The following is a 22669-nucleotide window of genomic DNA, read 5'->3' as shown; positions in this document are numbered from 1 at the left end:
AAACCATCGTGAAGTGAGTGAAACCCAACATAAAGAGTAGCCATTGAAAGGGGCTTACATGGTACAGAGCCAATTCTAAAACAGCTACAGTATGTACAGTATGACAGCGAGAACTGGCAGCAGTGGGTAAGATACAAAAATCAATATAAAGATCGATATCAGTTGATGGCACAAATGTTCAGAAGTCTTTTTATGACCCTCACCCCCCCTCCCCTCCCTCAACCTTGACTAAAAGTAAACATACACATGTTGATGTACAGTACAGCATAAATACAAACGTAGCCAATGGTCAAGAGAAGAACAGCACGACAGCATGCTAACTGGTTCTAAAATCAACTCTTAGAAGTCATAAAACTTGCAACACAGTTTTATTAGGGTTACCTGATAAAAGGTTTTACAGTTTCATTAGGGCTGCCTGGTTGCATATTTTATCTGGATACAATAATTGTCAGTTGATTGACAAAACACTTCAGCAATCAGTAACGGGTTGACCTGTCCTGTCTATTAACGCATAAGAAGTTTAACAGGGGATGGTGTAGAATTGGATTGTAACTTTTAGGCAAACAGTTGCCTGTTGACGAACTAAAAACCCAAGTAAGCCCCTTAATAATAAAACATTATATACATGGACAGCAGTAAAGAAATATGACTTTTATTGGCACAGGACACAGTAGGCTTTCACACCCAGGGTTTCCACATCTTGAGCTGAGTTGTATATTATACAGTAATATGATCGGAAGCCATTTCAGCCCCTTATCATTTATAGTGGGTCACATAAAGATTTCATGAAAGTTACCCCATTTATGCCACTGAGAAACTGAGCTGATCACCAACCGTTAAAAACTAACAACTGTACCTCTGCTCCAAGTGCCACCAGGACAGTGCTAATTATTTTCAATGCAACTTTCCAGTTAAATCAAGGTTAATCAAAACACAAAGCATTCAAAACGCTACTTGCATCAAAATAATTTTTTCTGTAATCGTAGAGGTTGGCTTCAGCCGGCCAACAAGGCCATTCAGCTTACGTCAAGAAAGATGGCTAGAAAAAGGAAGGAGGGTTAAATAAGAGATATAGGCCTCGTGAGTTGAACTTGAAAAATAAGAATTCAAATTATATTCCCTAATTTTCAGTGTTACAGAACCTGCCTGTCAAGTACATTTACCCTGACACTACCATGATAGCGGTTATACCAACCAGGTCTATTGATATCACAGAGAGAAAAAAAAGAAAAAAAAAAAAGTAAGAACCATTGTCTGCCACTGAACAAAACCCTAAACCACGGGACACACACATTGTCCAAGTAAACAAAAATAAAGATGCGTAGTAGAGTTCCAGAGCTGATTTGTTTGGAGACACTTTGAAGAAGCAGCACTTGAGAAAACTGGAGAGAGAGACTGAAAGTCAGACAGGAATAGAGAGAGAGAGGGGTAAAGAGAGAGAAAGAGAGAGTTGAGAATGAGAAAGAGAGAGAGAGAGACTTTCCTTTGGCACCTGTGCCACAGTGGCAGTGCTCTTCTGTGGGTGAGGGGGGGGGGGGGGGGGGGGGAAAGGTACCAGACGGCGGGTGAAGAAAGAGCCTCTACAGAAGAGGGAAGGAGGGGAGGTTTAGCCAAACGGCTCATAAAACTCCCGCTATCTTCCCTCTTCGACGGGAGGTTCAGCCGTTTTCCCCTCTCGCTCCATCCACAGATCCTGATTCGGGCTCCTTCCACACCGGCCGCACGCCTCAGAACATTTACCCAAAGCGCAGTCCCCCGATCGAATCTCGTCAGGAGCCAGAGTCCGTCCAGCAGGGCTGTTTTAGAGGAGTTCTTCTGTAGGTTCTCCTCATGTCGGTTGAACCTCGAACCTCCGTTCTGCCGGATGTTTTCTATTGGTCCTCCACGGTGGTTAGCACTGTGGAGGACTTACAGTAAACAGTGAGTGCTCGACAGAAAGGAGGTTCTCCAGGTTCTTCGGTAGTACTCCCTTTTACGGCACTGAGGGAACTTCCGCGGGTTCTCGTCCGGGTTTTCCCCACGTTCCAAGTTCCTCCCAGATGAGTTTCGTAGGCTCTGTCCAGGATCCTCCCACATGGCGCTCCTCTGAGGTCGGTAGTGCAGATCATTCTGTTAAGGTTCTCCCCGGGTCGGTTCAGTGTGCGGTTCTATAAGTTCTCCCCAGGCTGATACTGGGGCTCTGTGGAGGTGAAGTAGTCCTCTAGGAAGCCCTGCAGGTACTCGAAGGTGGGCCTCTCTTCGGCGTCCTTCCTCCAGCAGGACAGCATCAGCTCGTGCATGGAGCTGGGGCACTCCGCCGGGCAGGGCATCCTGTAGCCGCGCTCCACCTGGTCCAGCACCTCACGGTTCACCATGCCTGCCAAACAGGGAGGAAGTTATATTAAGGGACTGGTGGAGTGAAGAGAGAGCTTTGCCAGAGTAAATCCACAGTCATTTTAATTTTACTTTAATTTTTAAAGTTTGAAGCATGAAATGAGGAGTTCCATTTCAAAATGCCATATATATCCAATCTTTTGGAAAAAAAAATCATCATTAAATATCTCTATTCATTGGTTATTTGTCAACCAACGATTATGTTACCTACCATCCTTTAAAAAGTACCATGGGGACATGATTGGGTATGCATAGTGTGTATCGAGGGCTTGGAGCCAAAGGGGCGTAAGTGCGTTATAGTAGATTTTACAGGAGAGCCAAAACAAATTTTGGTCAAACTTGGATCAGCTGTCGTTACCACATACTAAGCACAATATTTTAACTTTTTGCGTTATCAGATTGAGCATTACTATAAAAACAATACTGCTACAGTTTAAGTTGTATTATATTTGTTAACTTTTTTTAAAATGGCAAAAGAGTGAAATATGCCTTTTTGGCACAAACATTGTCCCAATACAGCCATGCAGAATATGGGCGTATGTAAGTAAACAATTGTAAAACACATTCATGTTAATACAAATCTAGCAATTACACTTCAATCAACACTGAAATATAAAACAAGATCAGAATGAATATCTTTATCTTGAAGTAATGCTCAGCAACTTTCACCAAGGCCTTTAAAACTGTAGGCTACATGGAACATATCGAATTGATTGATACATTTTTTCTGTTAAAAACTTTTAATAAACCTTTTTAATAAACCTCTATAGACATAACAAACTACTTTTGATTCTAAACTACTACTTTTTTTTTCTTTTGCTAGTATAATACATTTTTGTCTTTGTCTTTGTCTTTGAATGTGTCCTGGGACACATTCAAAGACCTGTAAAACTCCTCATAACACTGAGGGATAACTTCAGCTACCAGCAGTCTTACTACCAGAGCTCATCTTGACCAGTTCACACTCCTAACATTATAAAATAACATTTTGAATCTATAGGCCTAAGTATTTCATGGGAATATTAACATATTTACATTCATCTAATATTGACCTAGAATATTAATTAGGATATGAATAATATACTAAAAATGATGTGATCATGCTGCCATGCTAGCATTACTTACGTCAGCATGCATTTTGAGTTGACCTAAGTGCTGTTAGAATCCTCTACCCACAATGCTTGTTCAGTGTCAAAACTGGGGTTTTGCTTGGTGTCAAAAGGGCGTAAGTACAGTTACGCCCTTTTGGCAGCAAACAAAACCCTACTTTTACGGCTTTCAGTTTTTGTTTAATTAAAAATTATGGGTCATGATTTCAGTTGTGTCCTTTTGGTACTGAAAAGATCTCACTGAGACCTTTCAATTGATATATAATACTCATAGTCGCCCAAAATCGCACTTACTTTGGCTCCACGCCCTCGATATATCCAATTTTCGGGGAAAAATATTAATCATTAAATATCTCTATTCTATACAGTGTTATTTTGTCAACCAACGATTATGTTACCTACCATTCCTTGAAAAGTACCATATTTTGTTTGAATCTTATGCTAACAGTCAATTCAGAGCTGTCCCTTCTTTCAAACGGTGAACATTTTACTACTTCTGAAATGGAAATTCATGTCTGCATTGCATAACATACATTATATGAGATAAAACTTTTCCCCATGGGGACATTGGGTATGCATAGTGTGTATGTGATCAGCCAAAACCAGCAGGTGTGCAAATTTTAAATTGATAATTGGCCAGTCATTTGGCAAGTCATGCCAAAGTCACACTTGTTTGACATGGGGAGCATGGTTCAGGTGCCGATACAGTATGTGAATGTGGACTGGAGCCTTTACCTGGATAAGGGACTCTGCCTTTAGTCGCCAGCTCTGTCAGCAGCACACCGAATGACCAGACATCCGACTTGATGGTGAAACGACCGTACAGAGCCGCCTCCGGTGCCGTCCATTTGATGGGGAACTTGGCTCCTAAAGCATCATGGGTACATTAAAACATTGAGTTAGTTATAAGTAAATAAGCTTAAGCGCCACAGAATAAAATAAAAAATCTTCTGGATAAAACATGCTTACAATTCAAAACATGGATTTAGTGCACCATTTGATTAACGATGTGGACATTTTGCCTCACTTTTCACTTCTCTACTGATCAATTTTAGATTACCTGTTCAAATCGTCTCCTGCATGTATGTGTATGCATTACATGAACTGAAATAAATGAATGGCCTGGTGCGGTGTGGTGTGGTGGAGGTTTACCTTGTCTAGCAGTGTACTCATTGTCCTCGATGAGTCTCGCCAGTCCAAAGTCAGCTACTTTACACACCAGGTTGTCTCCCACCAGGATGTTGGCAGCACGCAGGTCTCTGTGGACGTAGTTCATCCTCTCCACATACGCCATGCCTGCGGCAATCTGGAGGGAGGGAGGGACGGAGAGAGAGACGTTTTACATTCAAGACATTTATCCAGAGCAATTTAACATGAGTAGATAGGCTTAAAGAGATCAACAAGATTTTAAAAACGGATCAAATGCAAGGGTCCGAGCCACAGAACCCTGACGATAGATGTAAAAAAAAACATTTGGTCTCCTTAGAATGATATTATTTGATAGAGAAGAGCTAGACTAACAAGACCGAAGCATTTTTTAGAGCAAGTAGAACGGGAAGATATAGGAGAGGAAAATGTGATTCAGGAGGGAGACGGGGTTGTGAAGCGTTTCTTGGAGAGATGAGAGAGATGACAAGCAGGGAGAGAGTGAGGAAAGAAACGAGGGATGTAGGAAGGAAGGGAGGAAGGAGGGGAGAAGGTAGGGAGGAATGAATGGACGGACGGAGGGAAAGATGGAGAAGAGACAGGGATAAAAATGGAGAAATAATCAATGAAAGAAATCGGGAGAAAAAGACTTGCATCAAACCATAATTTGCAAATAATTCTTAGCATTTGTTTTAACCTGTGTGTACAAGATGGGCGGGGCTTGTTGTTTCCAGTGAGTGACAGAAAATTTAGACAATCAGGAAAACACGTATAATTAAATTTGGTCTACTTTCTTGTGATTGACAACTCACCCAACACTTAATCTTAACTGTCCTGGTGCCCTAAACCACACCCACTTGGTACACCAAGCAGGTTAAAACAAACTAACAAGTATTTGGCAATACTCTTTGACACAGATCTGGAGAGAGACAATCATAAGTCAGATAAAAATAAATTATACATGATAGGCATGACACATTTGGACTGCAGACACGGATAATCTGGAACCTTGCGTAAATTTCACAGTAAGAGGTTTCTGTTCTCAAAAGGATGAAAAAGGTGCAAACTATGCAAATAGAAACAAACCAAAGGACTTGCAGCATTGCAGGAAGTACAGCCTTTCTGCATGCAAGCCATGTCTGTTACATTTTTGTACTTTTGCCACTCCATCTTTGAAATTAAAGACAGTTGCATCCTTTTGAGTGTGAAAACCACTTTGAGTTCCGAGCCCAGTTAACCTTAATGAAGTTGAACCATGAGTAATTTTACCTGAGAGGCCATGTCTACTAGCTGAGGCAGACGAAGCATCTTCCCTGCATCCCCTTTAAGGAAGTCCAGTAAACTACCTGTGAAAGCAGGAAAAAAATATTCAGAAAAACTGCAGTAGTAGATAATGTAGCATATGAGAGAAGAATACATTTGCATCCATTAGCTTATATTCGTTTCAACCACTAACAAGTAGCTAACACCTAGATATGTTTGTATGGCCTGTGTGTGTGTGACCACACACACACTTGATATAAGCAGTGCTATGCTGGGTTAACCGCTTGGTGAGTAACGGTTTCCTGTGTTACCTTGACTCATGTACTCTGTGACTATGTAGATCGGCTCCTCGGACACCACAGCGTACAGCTGGACCAGCTTCTCGTGCCTCAGCTTCTTCATGACCTGGGCTTCCTGAAGGAAGGCCTCCGGAGACATGGTGCCGGGCTTCAGGGTCTTGATGGCGACCCGCGTTGTACCGTTCCACGTGCCTGTGGGAACGCAGTCAAATTACTTGTAAGGACAGGGCATAATTTGTTTAATAAAGCAGACATAAGGCAACAACAAGGTATTTTACATGGTTAGACATGGCAGATGGTTATAATACAACAATTAGGCAGACAAATGCAAAGACACTGAATGTACAAAATATTAAGAACATCTTCCTGATATTAAGTTGAAGCCCCCTTTGCACAATCTACATCTCAATTGTCTGAAAGCTTAAAAAAAATACTTCTCTAACTCATCTGCCTCTCTTTATCTACATCTCCTCCTTTGTGATTGGTATAGATTTAATAAGGATAATGGCTTTTACCTGGATCCACCTCAACAGTGGACTTTATGAAAAGACTAAGTAAATATTTTGTACATTCAGCATATAACCCTCGCTGAATATTGATAGCATCTTGTATCTGCCATACTCTGAGGGGAATAAATCAATAAACAAAGAAAGCTGAAGCAGCAGTGTGCAGTTCTTACCCATCCAAACCTCTCCGAAGCAGCCCTGCCCCAGTTTGAGGTCGAGGCGGAGGGACTCTCGGGGGATCTCCCAGGCGTCTCTGGCCAGACCCTGGGTCTGAGGTTTCGCCACAGGACACACCTCTGTTAGAGCATGGCACAGTCCATCAGAGTGCTCTGAAAGAGGGGAAGGAGGGAGGAGGAGGACAGAGGAAGGAGGCAAGATGCAGAGAGAGGGAAAGGTCAGGTCAAGGACAGCCGTGTATAAGAAAAGGCTTTTAACTATCAGAGGTATTGGCATTTCTTTACCGTTGGGGAGCATTGGTGGTGGTACTCACTGCGGTAGTGGAAGACTAGCTGCTGGAGGCTGGTGAACTGGGTGCGGGAGGTGATGTAGAAACCTCCACTGTCCAGCTTCCTGATCTTGTAATGTTTAACATTCAGGCCTTTGGTGTTATCATAATCCAGCACTGACAGGCAATACGCCCCTGTGAGCAAAGGGAGAGAAACAGACAAAACAGAAAGGTTAGAATAACAAAACCAAGGGTATCTGGACCTGTGTGATAGCTGCTGGTGGGCGAGTCCCTGTCGGCCCCTCGAAGGGCCCAGGAAACTCCACTGAGCATGTCAGCCCTTGCCGATGGTCCACTGCTTTGCAAAGTTTAAACTCACTGACTGAGTGATAATAAATAACGTTATTTGTACAGCCGCATTTCAAAAACAAGCGCTTTACAGTGCATAAGAACAATCAACTGTAAAAAGAAAAAGACATAAAACAAGAGATTGCATAAGTTAATTCAAAATAATCATAACAAAGAACAGAACAAAAAACAAAGAATTGTTACAGAAATCTAAAAATGTGTTTTAAGAAGTGATTCAAAAGATAAATTTAGCGAGCCTGAGCTCTTCAGGAAATGTTCCACAGTAAAGGAGAATAGAAAATGCTCAAACCAAAGTTTCTATTGACTCTAGTATAGTAACTGAAATAACAGTATATTGGTCAGTATATTGTCAGATGTACTGGATATCTACATTATCATCACAATACCATTCCCACAGGTTAACCATTAACCTAACTTAACTTCTGAGCTAATGACCAGACCAGGGTCAAATACTATTAGCAAATATTTCTTAGGATTAATTATTTATTTCTTGTTTTAAATTCCTTTAAGTACAACATGGGTGGGGTTTGCCATGTCAAGACAATTCAAGACAATGGTGTCAAGTAAATTTTCAAAACACAGCAAATTATCCTAAACTGATGACTTTCAAATAATTCATTCCTGTGATAATTTACACTTTTGGTCACTCTTTCTGTCAGCCTATGAGGCAAACCCCATTCACCTGAGGGGTATTCCAGAAAGACGGTTTAAGAAATCCTAAACTAAATCCTGAATTCTGACTTGAGTGAGCTAGACACGGCATAGCGGGAATTTTCGGTTCCAGAACAACTAATTCAGATTTCAGTGATCGGGCTTGATCAACTCTGGATAGGTTGAGACTGAACTATGCGTGTTCATGGTGAATTTATAAAGCCATCCTCAATCGAGGACTGAAAATAGGATTAATCATGGATTCAGAGGCGACAAGCAGAGCAGAGCATCATATTTCACTCCAGCTGAACAAGAAATATTAATGACAGCTTATAGTGAATTTCAGCATATTTAAAAAAATAAATAAATACACATCAGCAACACTTGCGAGACTTGGCATGTCAAAAAATTGTAGATAGAGTTAATGCGTGAGTTAACTATAAAGTTTAATGCTTGTTTTAGTCATTCAACATTTAACAGACCTTGTAAACTAATGTTTAATTAATAGGAAGGATGCAACATATTGCCTGAATTGTACGCTCTTAATTATTTTTTTATATTTAATTTAGGTGTAATCCAGGCGGCATGAAATGCACTTGGCAACAAATAAAAAAAGTATAAGAACATAATTCAAACTCGTAGGATTTTATCTGCTTGTAACTACTTCATTTTCTTAATAGTAGCCTAAATGTAGGCCTAGACTTATTTGACCTCTACTCTGTAGCTAATTGGAAGAAGGTTGAGGCTGTAAAATGGGTGAGGGTCCCAGCACCACCTTTCACACCAGCAGAGGAGCTGGCCCTTACTCTGAACAGTCATAACTGATAGCATGAAGGAAGCTCATCAGAACCAACTACCCCCAGGACACAGCGCCTACATAAAGGGTAGGTTTATCACATTCATAATTAATATTTATTTCTTACCTCTTAACTCCATCTCCAATTTTATACAGAAAGCTTCCAGTACTGAATAAACGAAGGGCAATGCATAACGTGTGTACAGAGGTGACAGGGAAATGTGAGGCTGAGGAAGACTATTCAGATAAATTGACTCTTCTGAAAAACGGTAATGCTCGCGATGAAATGCTACAGGTGGGTGTGATAAAATATATCGCACCCTCTCTCAGTGTAAAGCCCTACGAATAATTTGAGCTTCCATGTCAACAGGATCTCCCATGACAGGTTTAAAGCCATTTTCCAGAAAAGTTGAACGAACTGAATTGTGTGATGCTTAAATGCTGTAGGCAGTCGGGTTTAACTCAAGTAAGCCTCAAGTAAACCTGCCACAGAGCAGGTTAGTTTGAGAGCATAAGTTGCCATAGTAACTGATCTAGACTTACTCTGATCTCAGTTTTTGGAACAGAAAATCACGGATTTTCGTGAATTCTGAGTTAACAGATCTGGATAATTTACCAATCCTGCTTTCTGGAATACCCCTCTGGTAATCCAATCAGGTTAAAACAAATGCTAAAAAATATTTGCAGACACTCTATGACCCAAGTCTTCCAAAGACACAAACAAGCAGGGGCACATGAGGGGAGTGAACATAATCTTCAAACAACAACATTTATTTAACCCATTTAGCACCAATTTGCCTTCCCATTCAAATGTATAAGATCAGGGCATCAGCTTCTGACTGAAGCTGCAATGGTGGATTTTCACCCCCGTTTTCTAGATCAGAAGCGGGTCACAACTTGTTGTGCGCTTGCGGCCTCAGGGCACGACTACAAATGATGGGAACGCATCTTGCATAATATAACATGATTCACACTTTATACAGCATATGAACGTCACACTCCAGCTCTCCCACGTTGCACTGTGCACTGTGAACCTTACATCTGGCATCTCATACAGAACGTACCCCTTGGCCAACACACCCCCCGCCCACAGCTCCTCCCTCTTTCCTACGCATCTCTTCCCGTTCCCTTCATGCCACTCTTCCACTCCCTCGGCGTGTATGTGTGTGTATATGTGCATGTGTGTGTGTGTGCATGTGCTGGAAGAACAGAGATTTATAGCCAGGGGGAAATCCAGCACCCTCCTAGGTTGACCTAGTTCTGGCAGAGTGATTCACCCCTATCCATTCACAAGCCCCACTCCACTCCAGTCTTTTCCTTTCTCCCCACTTCCTCCAAAACAACCCCCTAAAGACCCCACCTACGTCACAGGGACTAGAACTGACTGCAGACTTACAGAGAGAGAGACGCATAACTCCGCCACGGGCCTAGAGAACAAAGATACAGTGCCATAAGCCCATTTGCAAGTTAGCAAATAGTAACTTAATTAGAATGTTCTGCCTCTTTCAAATTGAGTCCCTGAAGATCTGCTTCCTCCAAAGTAAGATCACATCTGCTGCACAGAGTGAGATCTAGCTGCAGGGACACAGAGAAACTCAAAAGCGGTATCTCTTACTTGTTTCGCAGATTTTAAAGGCCCACCGAGCACAAAATTAAAGGCTCAGGTGTTTATCTATCCAACCTGTTTTGTATTCACAATGTTCTTATGATACTGCATGCATTTCCTAACAACACGACGCATTGCCAGATGCACAGCTCATTGGCTACATCTGTTGTTTGATTACAATCACTGGTCATTTTAATCCATTCACCTGCTGTTTCCCAACCAAATGTGGTGACAGTGATGTAATGCAGTGATTCCCAGCCTGGAAGTCAGGAGCCCCCTCTAATCTTTGAGACAAACACCTTTTTCTTGAGGAATAAGTAATATTTGCATGCTTCAAGGCTTTTTCCAATTAATATAGCTTGAAATGGGAGAGTAAAAATAATCATTTGGTGTTAAAGTTCACCATTCTGTACATTTACACTTCTGAAAAAGGTTGGGAACCACTGACATATGATGGATTATTAAGAACAGACACCAGAAAAGAAAAGCAGCAGAACTAATCAAAGTGTCTTGATAACGACTGCAGCTTCTGGAGTGACGCGTCCGTCTGCTCCTGCGGCGCTCTCTCACCTTTTGTGGTCTCGCTCTCCCTCACCAGGAAAGTTCCTCGTCTGTTCTGCAAGCTCAGAAGGAGCCTCTCCGAGTCGCGCCGAGTGATCTTCCCAAAATACCACCTGCCAAAGTGGGCCACAGAGAATAAGATCAGTGAGAAGCTACTACAGAGCGGCTGGAGCAGGCAGGCAGGCAGCGCTACTTTGGGACTGGCAATATATGGGACTGTCAGGACGGTATATCTGAAAATAGTAGCTCTATACCTTACAGTATACGGCTGGTGGAAACAGCCTTGCCATGTAAGCAACTGAAGATCATACATGCTATATAGAGACTGAAGCTACAATTGGGTGCTGCGTTGAAGGCTGCCTGGGATCTCCGTGGCAAAAAAAACTAAGAAACTCTAAGAATGACGGAGAGCGAAGGAAGGAGAGGGTAATGTACTCTTCTGCTTGGATGGAGTCGGACGGGGCCACATAGTTGCTGGGGATGTAACCACTCTCTCCTGTCGTCAGGGAGCGAGCGAGCCACCAGTCCCCTTCCCTATGAGAGAGAGAGAGGGAGAGAGAGAGAGAGAGTGAGAGAGAGAGAGAGAGAGAGTGAGAGAGTGAGAGAGAGAGAGAGAGAGACACAAACATAATCAGAACCCCACCATCAACCCTGATCACAAAATTGACTGGGGCAACCATAACATTTCTTGCTTCAGAGGTCTAATGATTTATTCCCAATTATGAGATGCATTAGATAGAGGATGAACATTCAGATACTACAATGACAGCTACATTAGGACACTTCAGACTGTGTCCTCATGCCAGAGTCCTCATTTGGCTTATTGAGAAGTCTATTTCTACTATTTCCATATTGTTTGACTGTGAAGACCAACGATGTCCACTACAAAAGGACATGACAGAGGAAACCTAATGCTTAAGGTTTTCAAAACATACACTCGCCACACATCCCACACCTAAGTGCACATAGTGATGCTGTGAAGAAAAACAGACTGAAGAGAGAGGAAACACAGAGATAGGCAACCTTTTATTCCACTTTTATTCCCTCAGTTTACATTATATATTTACATTTTAGGCATTTCGCTGGTGCTCTATATCCAGAGCGACTTACAATGGCTTTTTATACCAACTGCACCAAATTAGTTAATGTCTCAGTTTTCTGTGAATCTGATATTTATTTCTTAAGCAGTTACACATCATCAGGTAAACGGCATCAGTAATGGGACTGTGAACAAAAGGTTGCCTGAGATTTTTACTGCATTAAGTATTACTGACCTGAAGCTGTACTTTCTCCTAGGAGAAACCATGAAGCATGAGAAAGAAAGAGAGAGGGAGAGATAACAGACACAGCAGACACATCAAAACACAGCAGGGAGACACAGCAAGGCAAGCAGCACAGACAGAGGAGCAGAGCAGCCGAATATGCTGTGGGACTGTGCAGTAGGGCTGCACGGTACGGAAGAAATGTCATATTGTGGTTCTTTTGACAGATATTGCAGTGTTGTTATTTCTTTTAAAGTCTTGTGTTGAGTTTACATTACATTTTAATGTGGTTTGTAAAACTTTCAGCAGCTCTACAACAGTAGATTGCAGAAATAAATCCCAATATACTTTCCATTAATGATCAAATCCTCATATTATATAGCATTTCTGGCGGCATGTCTGCCAGGCACACTTCTCATTCTCACTACTTCCCACTCACTGACTGCATGTACATTAAAAATGAATTTAGAAATCCCCATGTACCCAATTCCCTTTTGCGATGTTGATACTGCGTTGTTTCATATTCCAACTTTAATATGAATTCAGCATATTGTCCAGCCCTACTATACAGTACCAGACTATAGATAAAGAACACCAGACCAGACTTATGGCAGGAAGTTATGGAAGGAGACAGAGAAAAAACACCATTGTTCTGATTTGAACACCTGCATGGGAACTACGCTCCAGATGCTTTTACTTGGAAATGGTGACTTTTAAATACACATAGCATTTTTCACTTCCTACCACTGAAATATTTGCGCTGTTGTACGTATAGAAATCTTTTACACTGCCACTTGGTTACGCACTACAACATGCGCTGATGTCCCACAATGAAGGTTAACTAAATTTCACAAGACAAACTGAATATCAATAGGATAATGTATGTTTAGAGGGATGGAATGGGAATTTATCTATAATGCGTCTCAAAAATTAAAGTGAGCCGAGGTGGTGATGACATTAGCTCCCTGAGAGGAACAGAATGCATTAACAAAGTGCCGCTCCGCTCCGCTTTAGTCACCAGATGGAGGACCAGACACTGCTGTCTGGATCGGTCCACAGCTACCAGCTCTCGCTCTCGCTGCGTTTCCATGTCTACGTCTGTGCTCATTCAGATCAAGTTTGCGTGACTGCTTGTGCGCTAATGATCGTATGTGCATCTACAAAATTGTTCATTCAGATTTGTGCGCATGTGGATGTGTGTTATGCGCTTTGTACACCCGACCTCAAGATGTGGCATCAGAGAGAGACAGATGCTAGTTATTTCTTACGTGTTGTTGACAATCTGCAGCCTGTCGCCTTTCCTGAAGGTCAAATCAGACGCTGTCCGTGACTCATAGTCATACAGCGCCACAAATGTAGTGACACCTCCTACAAGAAACAGACAGGAACACACACACACACACACACACACACACACACACACACACACACAGAATATGCGCTTAGGGAACAATGTAATTAAAGGCAGTAGTACTTCCCCTTAAGCCCTATTCACAATAACTTCCATAATCTAGCTTCTTCAATATAAGTCTAGCCCTTGATAATAACTTGCTCTATTCACTGTAACACTATAAACATACAGAACTCATTAATCTGAAGTTATTTTGCCGCCGCTCCATCTCTGCATAAAACAATTCGCCAAGGCCTAATGAGAAATATCGACAGTTAGACTGTCGGTGCCCGATCGTCCGTGAAGGACAAAGCCATCAATACAATGGCTTTCCATTTTCTGTGCGTATGTGTGTGCGGCTTTCTATCCCTACCTTTTAATGAGCCTGTGATCTAAACCTGGGAACTCCCCAGCCAATCATCGATCGGTTCATTAGATGCAAGGGAGAAGGAGGCCAGCAGAACCGTTCATGATACGCCGACAGCCCACCAATCTCTCTGGATGGAGCAACATTAACCTAACCATCTGGCGAGTCTAGACACATTACAGCTTAATGTCTTAAGTAAAACCTGGACGGTGTGATTCAACGGGCTTCAAAGTCAAACAAACAGAGGGTTTTCAGTCTGTTTGACTGCTGAACAAAATAAAAGCTTTCAAATAATTCTTCAGATTAGATGAGGGTGAATCATTGTGCATCCGTCCTCTTTTCTCACAGGTACAATTTTAGATTTTTCAACCCTAAAAGCAACTTAATGAGTGGACTCAATATTAAGCCAAGGTTCTTATCAAATCCTACAAAATCTGTTCCCATCATACAGTTCTGCACATCTGCAAGACTTTATTTACACTAACAGTCAGTATTTTCAACCATTTTCTACAGGTTCTCCATTTTATGCCTTATTTGGTCATTGGGCACACAATGTTACTTTGTTCACGCTTAACACAAAACATTGTGGACAAAATGAAAACTAGTCTGGGGCACTAGCTGTGTTTTGTACTCTGTTAAAAAAAGGAAAATGAAACTAAAGAACCAAATTGTTTTATCTTCAGCTTCCACATGAACAATTCTTATAATGTTTCCCCTTTCACACTCAAGTCCCTTATCTGACAAATTTGTTTCTCCTGGCAAAAAATATTCTATGATGTAATGATTCTTCAAATAAACACAGTGGTTTTCACAGTAAAATTCTACTACAGCTAACCAGTCCCACAGTGTGCTGCCTACCTGACAGAGGTCCTCTCTGAGGCGAGGTGACGGTGCCTGTGTGGTCCACCCCTCCAAACAGAGCCAGCTCAGGAGTGTTTGTTGGGGCGTGCTGGTGCTGCCCTTGATGCCCTCGCCTGCCAGTCCCCGCGGCGGGGCTCCTGTTGGGGGTCTGGGTCTGCTGGGCGGGGCCCAGGTGGTGGAAGTGCCCGCTGTCCGAGCCTGTGCCGATGGTGCCGTCCAGGCTCATGGAGCGCTGGCCCGGCTCCTTGGGCTTGCTCTTGCCCGCCCCCATGTGCAGACCTGGGAAGAGAGCCGATGGACGGCGAGTAAGGATGCAGCACTTGAATTGAGGTTGAAAAGTAGTTAATTCACATTAAACATGAACAGTCATGAGTCACTATGATCTTCATTTGAGTGTGATACAACTCAAATAAAAGAATTCTACGTAATTGCCATTTTAATCCATTCCGACAGAGGCCGAAAGCTGTTGATTTGAATCAACACCTCCAGCTCAGTCTGTTAAACCGCAGTTGAGTGGAGGAACAGGAACTTAGTCTGATAGTTTCTATTCATTCTCCTTTCCCAAATGAAAATTCCCCTACTGCTGTGAGCCTCGCATTCATTCTGGCCCTCCTATCCCTCCATAGCGAGTATCCTTGGAGCTTTTCCAGGTTCAGTTGGAGCCGTTTAGAATGCAAATACTGTGAGAGCAGGACACCTTGAAACAGTCAACACACATACACACATACATTCAAGGTCATCCAATCTGTTGATTCAATCTGTTCTGAATCAATAAGGATCTACAAGGAAAACAAAGCCTCAGACAAAGGAGCTGTGGGCTGTAATGAAACTGAGTGTTAATACAGGCTCTGGTTGACAAGGACAAAAACTCTTTCATCGTCTTTAGGCAATTATATTCTGCGCTTCTCCTTCCCACTCTGATGCTAAATACAACCATTATGGTCTTACAAATTCAACAAGTCAAGTAGGTACTGTCATCATGAGCACACACAAAGACAAACATGCTCAGACAATCAAGTGCACTCACAGAAAGTTAGCGTGCCGTGCACACACACCAAGTCCGATGCTTCCTTTTGGGCATTTTAGGGTGACTCACTGAGAGACTGGCTATTTCAGGCCGGCTGAAACAGAGACACAGTCACACACACATGGACCGGCCTTGTTCATTTGTGAATAGTGTCGCTCTCAGTTCCAGACAGAGTGTATGTGCACTGTGTGTAGGTGTGTGTGTGTGTTAATGTGTGTGCGCAGCTGTTACTCAGTCTCTGAGAAATGGGGCTCTATCACACACTAACACCCAACCACATTTGTGTCTCTCACATCCTTTTTCCAACACATGCATAAATGTGTGTGCGTGTGAGTGTGTTTCCAACACACTTGTGTGTGTCTGACAGACAGGGCAGAGAGGGTTATTAACAGACAGTGAGGAAGGAACTGGGGATAGCTGTAAAAAGAACATGTGGGTGTTGTATAGAGTGCACGGACAGCTGCGGCTTAGTGGGTGTTGTAAGTGAATGTGCAAGCTTATTACACAGGTATGGGAAGTCTCACAGATAAGGAAGGATCCTACTGTGGAGATGTGTGGGTGGATCCATACGTGTACAGGAACTGCAACTATTAAGTATGCGCCTGAGTGTGAGTGACTTCAAGCATACGTGCATGATCATGCAAGCTTTGATTCAGCTCCTGCCAGGATGTGATCCAGCCCACTGGGGGGGTTAACGTATCCCATGGTGCAACTCTGAGTCACACAGAGATAGGCCTGGAGGCCTGCAGGAAAAGATGGGTCAATGTGCGCAGGGCAAGCCGCTTGATTAGGCTGGCCAGTCTGGGTATCAGTGCATCCAGTAATGGGCTTCCAGTCTGGCTGGTACTGCCTCAAGCTCCTGCTAGTTCACTGGGGAACAGAACCACCTGGTTCTTTAAATGGACAAAATGTACGTAGATTGGGCTGGCAGAACCACAGTACGACTGGTCACAGTCTTAACCAGCTTAAAACATTGATGAGGCCATCATGCAGCAGATATTTAGCAGTCCTCACAGCCAAGATATGTAAATGAGTAGATATTTGTGGTGCTCGAATCCCCAAAAAGACTACTGTAGGATGGTCATCATGCAACAGCCAAGACTAACAAAAAACAAACTGTTGATGTATATTTTAAGGTGTAATATCCCTTTAAACATCGCACTGCACCAACTTAACATCCTCTTATAGTACACATTGCTTCACTTATGAAAGACATCATACAAATGCTGATTTGCACTTATGTCAGTTACTTCTGCTTGGCCTTTCTGAACTGTTGACCCATTCTGACCGTTGAAGGATGGGGCGTCCAGAGCAGCAGGCTTTTCTCAGAGTCTTTCCCCAAGGGCTTTGGCTGCGGCTATTAGTCCTGACTCCTGCCACTGCTGGCCCCTAAGCTTGCCTCCGAACTACAGTATTGCTCAGTGACCTATAGCAAAAGTACATAGCTATAGGAACGGATTGAACAGCAAAAAAGAGACAACAGAAGATGCCAAAGAGTGAAAACCAACAATGCAGTTTCCTCCTCCATATCAAATTAAGGTTACTGTAAGTTGTTGATACAAGGACAGAACCTGAGGGGCAACGCAGAATATACCAATGGGTCTGTAGCAGTCAAATACGCAATCTATAGAAAATCAATTCAAAAAGTGATCTAGCTGATCTCAACTGATAGGTCACAAAGTCCCTGTGGATGTAATAATAGCATAAAAATAATAATAATAATAATGTGATACCAGTGATAAGTGATCTGTAGGGATATTCTCTTGTCCCCTTCACAAGGAGGTCAGAGCTTAGGTCCAGTTACAAAACAGCGCGCCCCAGGAGCTGGTAGGGATTCGATGTCTTGCAAGGACACCCCAGCAAAACAGAGACTTGTCCGAAGTAGGGACTTGAACCCCGATCCTCCGGTTGAAAGACAGTCTCCCTACTCACTACGCCACCCTGCCGCCCCACGGTGGAAAGTAAGGGTGTAAAACTGACTGATCATTAGATTTCAGCACTCACTGATGATGAGTTACACCTTTTAATAGATCTAATTCAATGTACAAAGGACAGGCAGTGATCCTTGACCAGCACCGCTGACCTATCCCAATACATTAATGGCAGAATCCATGTCCATGTCCGAGTCATAGATCCCGACACTCTTTGATACTTAAGCCGGCTCTCTCCAGGATGCCGTACACACCAGAATACCCTTGAAAGCCTCACAGTCAGTGTATGTAAACAATAGAGCTAAGCACTGTAGCTGCGCCTCACGCCTTTTCCTAATATGGTGTCACAGTGCCCGAACACCAAGAACTGTGAACATGTGACTCCTTCGCACATTGTGATAAAGAAACGGGGACTGAAAGAGGAATGGAAGAGGAAGGATGACACAGAGGAAACAAAAGTGTGCAGGACAGAGAAAAGGAACAATAGGTAATAACAAAAGGATAGGTGGAAAGGTGTTGCACAGAAAGAAGAAAAAGAGAAAGAGGAGAAAGGCGGTATGGGCTGGAGAAATGGTGTGGAGGGGAACGGGAGAGGCGGACCGAGGTGGAGGGATGAGGAGGGAGAATGAGGGGAGGGAGATTTTAGTCCGTTGTGAGCTTTGCCATTCACCAGAAACGCGGAGGAATGTGGGCGAACCAGACTGCACCACACCTCTGAATGCCAGCGACTGCAACAAGAACAGGCACCTGAGCAATGGGGGGGCAGAGAAGGGAGGAGGGAGATGAAGAGGGAGATGGAGAGGAGGGGGTAACAACGAAGCTCTGCTTGTTTCTTTACACAAGGACACACATCAAAGTCTCATTCCAGTAGAAACTCCCGTTGCCCTTGCACCTTGCATTAGGGGATCACCGTCATCATACTTGCGTAGCATGTTGTTTAATGTCGGAAAAGTAACGGACGCAGAGAGAGAGAAATGCTGACTGTGTGAATAAAGATGTGCGGGGCTGTGTGTTGTGTGGGAAGAGAGATTGTGAGGATTAGATATGAACCAGGGCAAATGGAGGCTTCATTCAAAGGCTGCTCTCCGAGTGGCATTTGCCTCAGAACCACAATGGAGTTCAAGATCACTTCAATTCCCACAGTTCAATTACCACTAACCTGTGTTGTTCTGCGAGTGCGTGTTGATTGTGCCTTACATAATCTATTAACTTGTCTCTGCAAATGAACCAAATCCTGTGTGTGTGTGTGTGTGTGTGTGTGCGTGTGAGAGAAAGAGAGAGAAATACTGTAAAGTGAGAAAGGGAGAGAGAGAGATAGAGAGAAAGAGTTTGCAGATGCCTGGAAGGAATGCAGGTTAACAAAACAGGCAAGTCCCAGCACCTATGATTGTCAAGTACTGGAGCTGACATCACATCTGCCAATAGTTCCATTATGTTAAATTCGTCTTCTGCTCTCTTATCTGCCCTCGACAACAAAAGCAGTCACTGTCATTTCACTGCAAGCCAGACTCTTGAGTGTAGAGCCCTTGATGATCTAAGGTCAATGTCTTGCTCAGGGCACAGTGGCTTTTCTACAAGGCCCTCCAAATATCTGCTGAATTACATGCACACTATGTATCTTGTGGAGAGAATTAACTCGGCTATTTCTAATTTCATCACAATTAAAAATAATGTTTGGATGCCAAGTGAACAAACATAGAAGCTACTCTTGTATTGTAAATGCTGTGATTTGTAGCCACAGGTGCCAAGGCCATCTGAGTAAGAGTCCGTTTCTAGCTGCAGTGTTTACTCCCAATTTATATTTTAGGACAATTTATTTCTTTAGCGCTCAAAACATAGCATCAACTTTGATTCTTCAGTGGTTCAAAGGGTAGCATTTGTACAAACCCAAGGCTACTATCCTCCATCTGAAACTGAAAACACTAGCTGCACGTTTCTGGTCGGGCCATAAGCACATTTGGCCATGACAAACCTCAATGAGTCACAGCAGACGGTAACAGTTCCCACTGTGCTGCGGAGAGAGAGGGAGCTTGAGCCAATGCCTCAGTCAGATGGGACAATTACAGGAGTTCTGAGGGGGGTTTTTTGCCCTAGGGGGGAGGGGGTGCCAAAGAAAAAAGACAAAATTTGTGCAGTAGCGTCAGCGTCTTATCCTTCCATATGTTGGTTGGAAACATGAATGAGTATAGCCCACGTATAATACACAGTTCCTCTAAATATAACCTGGGTTGCAAAGAGAATGGGCAGTGGCTCTAAAGAAAGCCAAAGAAAAAGACACTGCAGCCACATTACTTTCACGACTTGTCCCAATTCGGTGGTCTGAACGCCAGAATCACATCCTCTCCACGCTCTGTCCCTAGATCTTTCTCTGACCCCTCGCACTCTAGAAAGTCTCAGCCTGTATCTGCCTGTCCCATCTAATCTCCTCTCTTCCACAGTGACACAGAGGACAGGCGAGGAGGAGGAGGAGGAGGAGAAGAGAGTGGGAGTGTGGCCCCCAGCTGATAAAACTCACTTCCGCTTTCTGTCCATCTCTAGGCGGCAGCTCCGGCTGCAGTTGTTCCAGGCGATGAGGAACGGCAACTGCATGATTAACTTATTTTCCATGCAGGAGGGCGAGGGGTGGGGAAGGAACACATGCATGAAGGGTTTCATTTCAGAAATGACACATAGTACCAAATGATTAGTACAACAAAATTATGGGACTTTTTTTTTTTTTTTAAAGAACGGTAGTTAACTCAAGTTGTAGTAGGCTGACAGGCGGCATCCCCTTGTGTTTTTACAGCTATTAAATAATAAACTTGAGGTGATGATTTTTTCTCCCCCAAAATGGATATATAGGATATTGGAAATGCACTCTTATGTTTTGACAGGGAAAAAAGAGACATGTGATCCTACTTGAGGAAGACACTGTCTACCCTCTGACAGGGAACACTACAAAATTATATATTATTATGGCCCACTATATGTAGCCTACTGTCTTTGAAGGGAGGCCAGCTGTAAACCATTCTTTGAGAGAGATTAATTTTGATGTAATTTCTTATGTTAAAAGGATGTTTTTGAATGGATGTACTGTATCTCCCAAGGTTTGTCCAGTGGTAGAAACCCAATGTTTGGCTTTCCCATGGTTTACTCAAAAAGGCTAGAAGGTTTCATTTTGATCTCATCCACAGTAGACCTGAATCCACTTCCCTATGGAAATTTGCTGGAACTTGTCCAAAGCCCAAAACCAAATGTAAATGGATTAACCGCAGTATTAAAATTCTATTTCCATGGGATTAAACACCAGTTGTTTTCAGCAAAGCTGTATTCAAAGACACAAGGGGTGGGGTAGTAGCAGCCTACACGGGTAGCAGCTGTCAAAATGATAACGTCTTTGCCATCGGAGATAATAAATAAACAAATAAAAAAACACCAACAGTCCATGCTTGCCAAATTGATCTACATTAGGGACGTAAACAAGCGGGATTTGTGAATGGGAAAAGGGATAATAGGCGACAATGCTGTGGTTGTCGTAGGCTACAGCCCACATACAGCGCATATGCGGCCTGATGAATCAAAACAGGTGCTGTTACAGCTCCATTTTGAATTTCGATGAATTGTGGCTTTATTTTCTATAAGCAGCCCATTCCCTTCCTCTCTCCACAACCCTTTAAGTCGAGGGAAAGACTCGGACATTAAACAATTCCCTATGGTAGGCTACGCATCTTATGTAGGGGTGTAAATCGTCAACAGCGTAGCCCTGGCCCAGGCTGAGTGGCACTGGCCAAATGCACGTTAAACACTGAATGGCCTGTGTAACAATGAAATACAAGACAGTGTGAGGGGGTACCAAACGCTGTGTGTAAAATATCCTTATGAGAAATGCGCAGTAACAAGCCCCCAAAACCCTTCCTTTCATTCGAAGCGATGCTGTTTTCGCAAACTCGAATTCACTCACCTTTAACGCGTCTTGAGATTTAGCCCAAAAATCAGAGACGCGCAGCGAGGATCCGAGTTAAATCCTTATCGCTGTCCTCATTAGAGAAATAATGGAAGCGGATGGCCAGCTGCTGTGGAAACCTCGGGCCGGCGACAAATCCCATTTAGCGAATTTAGGAAGCGCAGAGAGAGGAGGTCATGACGGGGATTGCCTTCAGGAGCAAAGGGCACAGCTCCCGGCTGCAGCGACCGGGCCAGACAACACCAAACCTACCGAAAAGTAGTCACTCGGAAAGAAGAGTCTGGCTGTACATTCATGCGACGAAGCCGAAATGCGAGCGGTGTAGTGAAAACATGCCTCGTAGGGGGGGGGGGGGGGGGGGGGGGGAGGCACGGACTGTGCATCACTGACGAAACATGGGAGCGCTAATATGATAGGGGAGCCTGTATTACGCTTTTTACGCAGCTAGGTGGTGTCGAGATTCACGTCCTGCCGTGGAATAATTAAGCAATAAGACACTCGACGCCGTAGTTGAGTCATTTTGGAGCAGCGAAGAGGCGTTGGCAGGCACGACGAGAAGCGGAGTGTCTATAAAACCCCCTTAGCTGTTATAAAATCATTGTAAATCATGGGCTTGCTTTTATAAAACGATGAGAACACGCCGTTGTAAACAGTCTTGGGTTTTTTTCATCAGTACTGGTTAAATGGTCTTTTTTACTAAGTGACACATAAGTAGCCTACTGGTATGAGTGAGGAGTTTTGGTTAGCGCATTAATATTTGAATG

General features: G+C 43.3%; 1 protein-coding gene across 2 annotated transcripts; it reads right to left on the bottom strand.

The window, feature by feature from the left end:
• Window positions 1-636: 636 nt before the first annotated feature.
• On the bottom strand, window positions 637-22214 carry LOC139915259 (proto-oncogene tyrosine-protein kinase Src-like). Of its 2 annotated transcripts, none has more exons than XM_078283350.1 (12): window positions 22158-22214; window positions 15002-15283; window positions 13655-13754; window positions 11560-11658; window positions 11134-11237; window positions 7187-7336; window positions 6870-7025; window positions 6203-6382; window positions 5898-5974; window positions 4635-4788; window positions 4218-4349; window positions 637-2356 (listed from the first exon to the last, which is right to left on the bottom strand). In XM_078283350.1, the coding sequence occupies exons 2-12, from the start codon at window positions 15273-15275 to the stop codon at window positions 2148-2150; spliced, it is 1635 nt and encodes a 544-aa protein (XP_078139476.1). In that variant the 5' UTR covers window positions 15276-15283; window positions 22158-22214; the 3' UTR covers window positions 637-2147. The 2 variants fall into 2 exon arrangements, with proteins under 2 accessions (XP_078139476.1, XP_071759918.1); XM_071903817.2 differs by having other exon boundaries at window positions 21903-22197.
• Window positions 22215-22669: the final 455 nt, after the last annotated feature.

Source organism: Centroberyx gerrardi, chromosome 5 (assembly GCF_048128805.1).
Source record: "Centroberyx gerrardi isolate f3 chromosome 5, fCenGer3.hap1.cur.20231027, whole genome shotgun sequence".
Classification (NCBI taxonomy): Eukaryota; Metazoa; Chordata; class Actinopteri; order Beryciformes; family Berycidae; genus Centroberyx; species Centroberyx gerrardi.
This window is presented reverse-complemented; position numbering and strand designations above follow the sequence as displayed.

Coding starts and splice junctions, on each gene's coding strand:
- LOC139915259 (XM_078283350.1), bottom strand. CDS start 15,275: ATGGGGGCGGGCAAGAGCAAGCCCAAGGAGCCGGGCCAGCGCTCCATG. Junction 5,975..6,202: donor CACAGAGTACATGAGTCAAG/GTAACACAGGAA, acceptor CTGCTTTCACAG/GTAGTTTACTGGACTTCCTT. Junction 2,357..4,217: donor AGGCAGAGTCCCTTATCCAG/GTAAAGGCTCCA, acceptor CCTGTTTGGCAG/GCATGGTGAACCGTGAGGTG.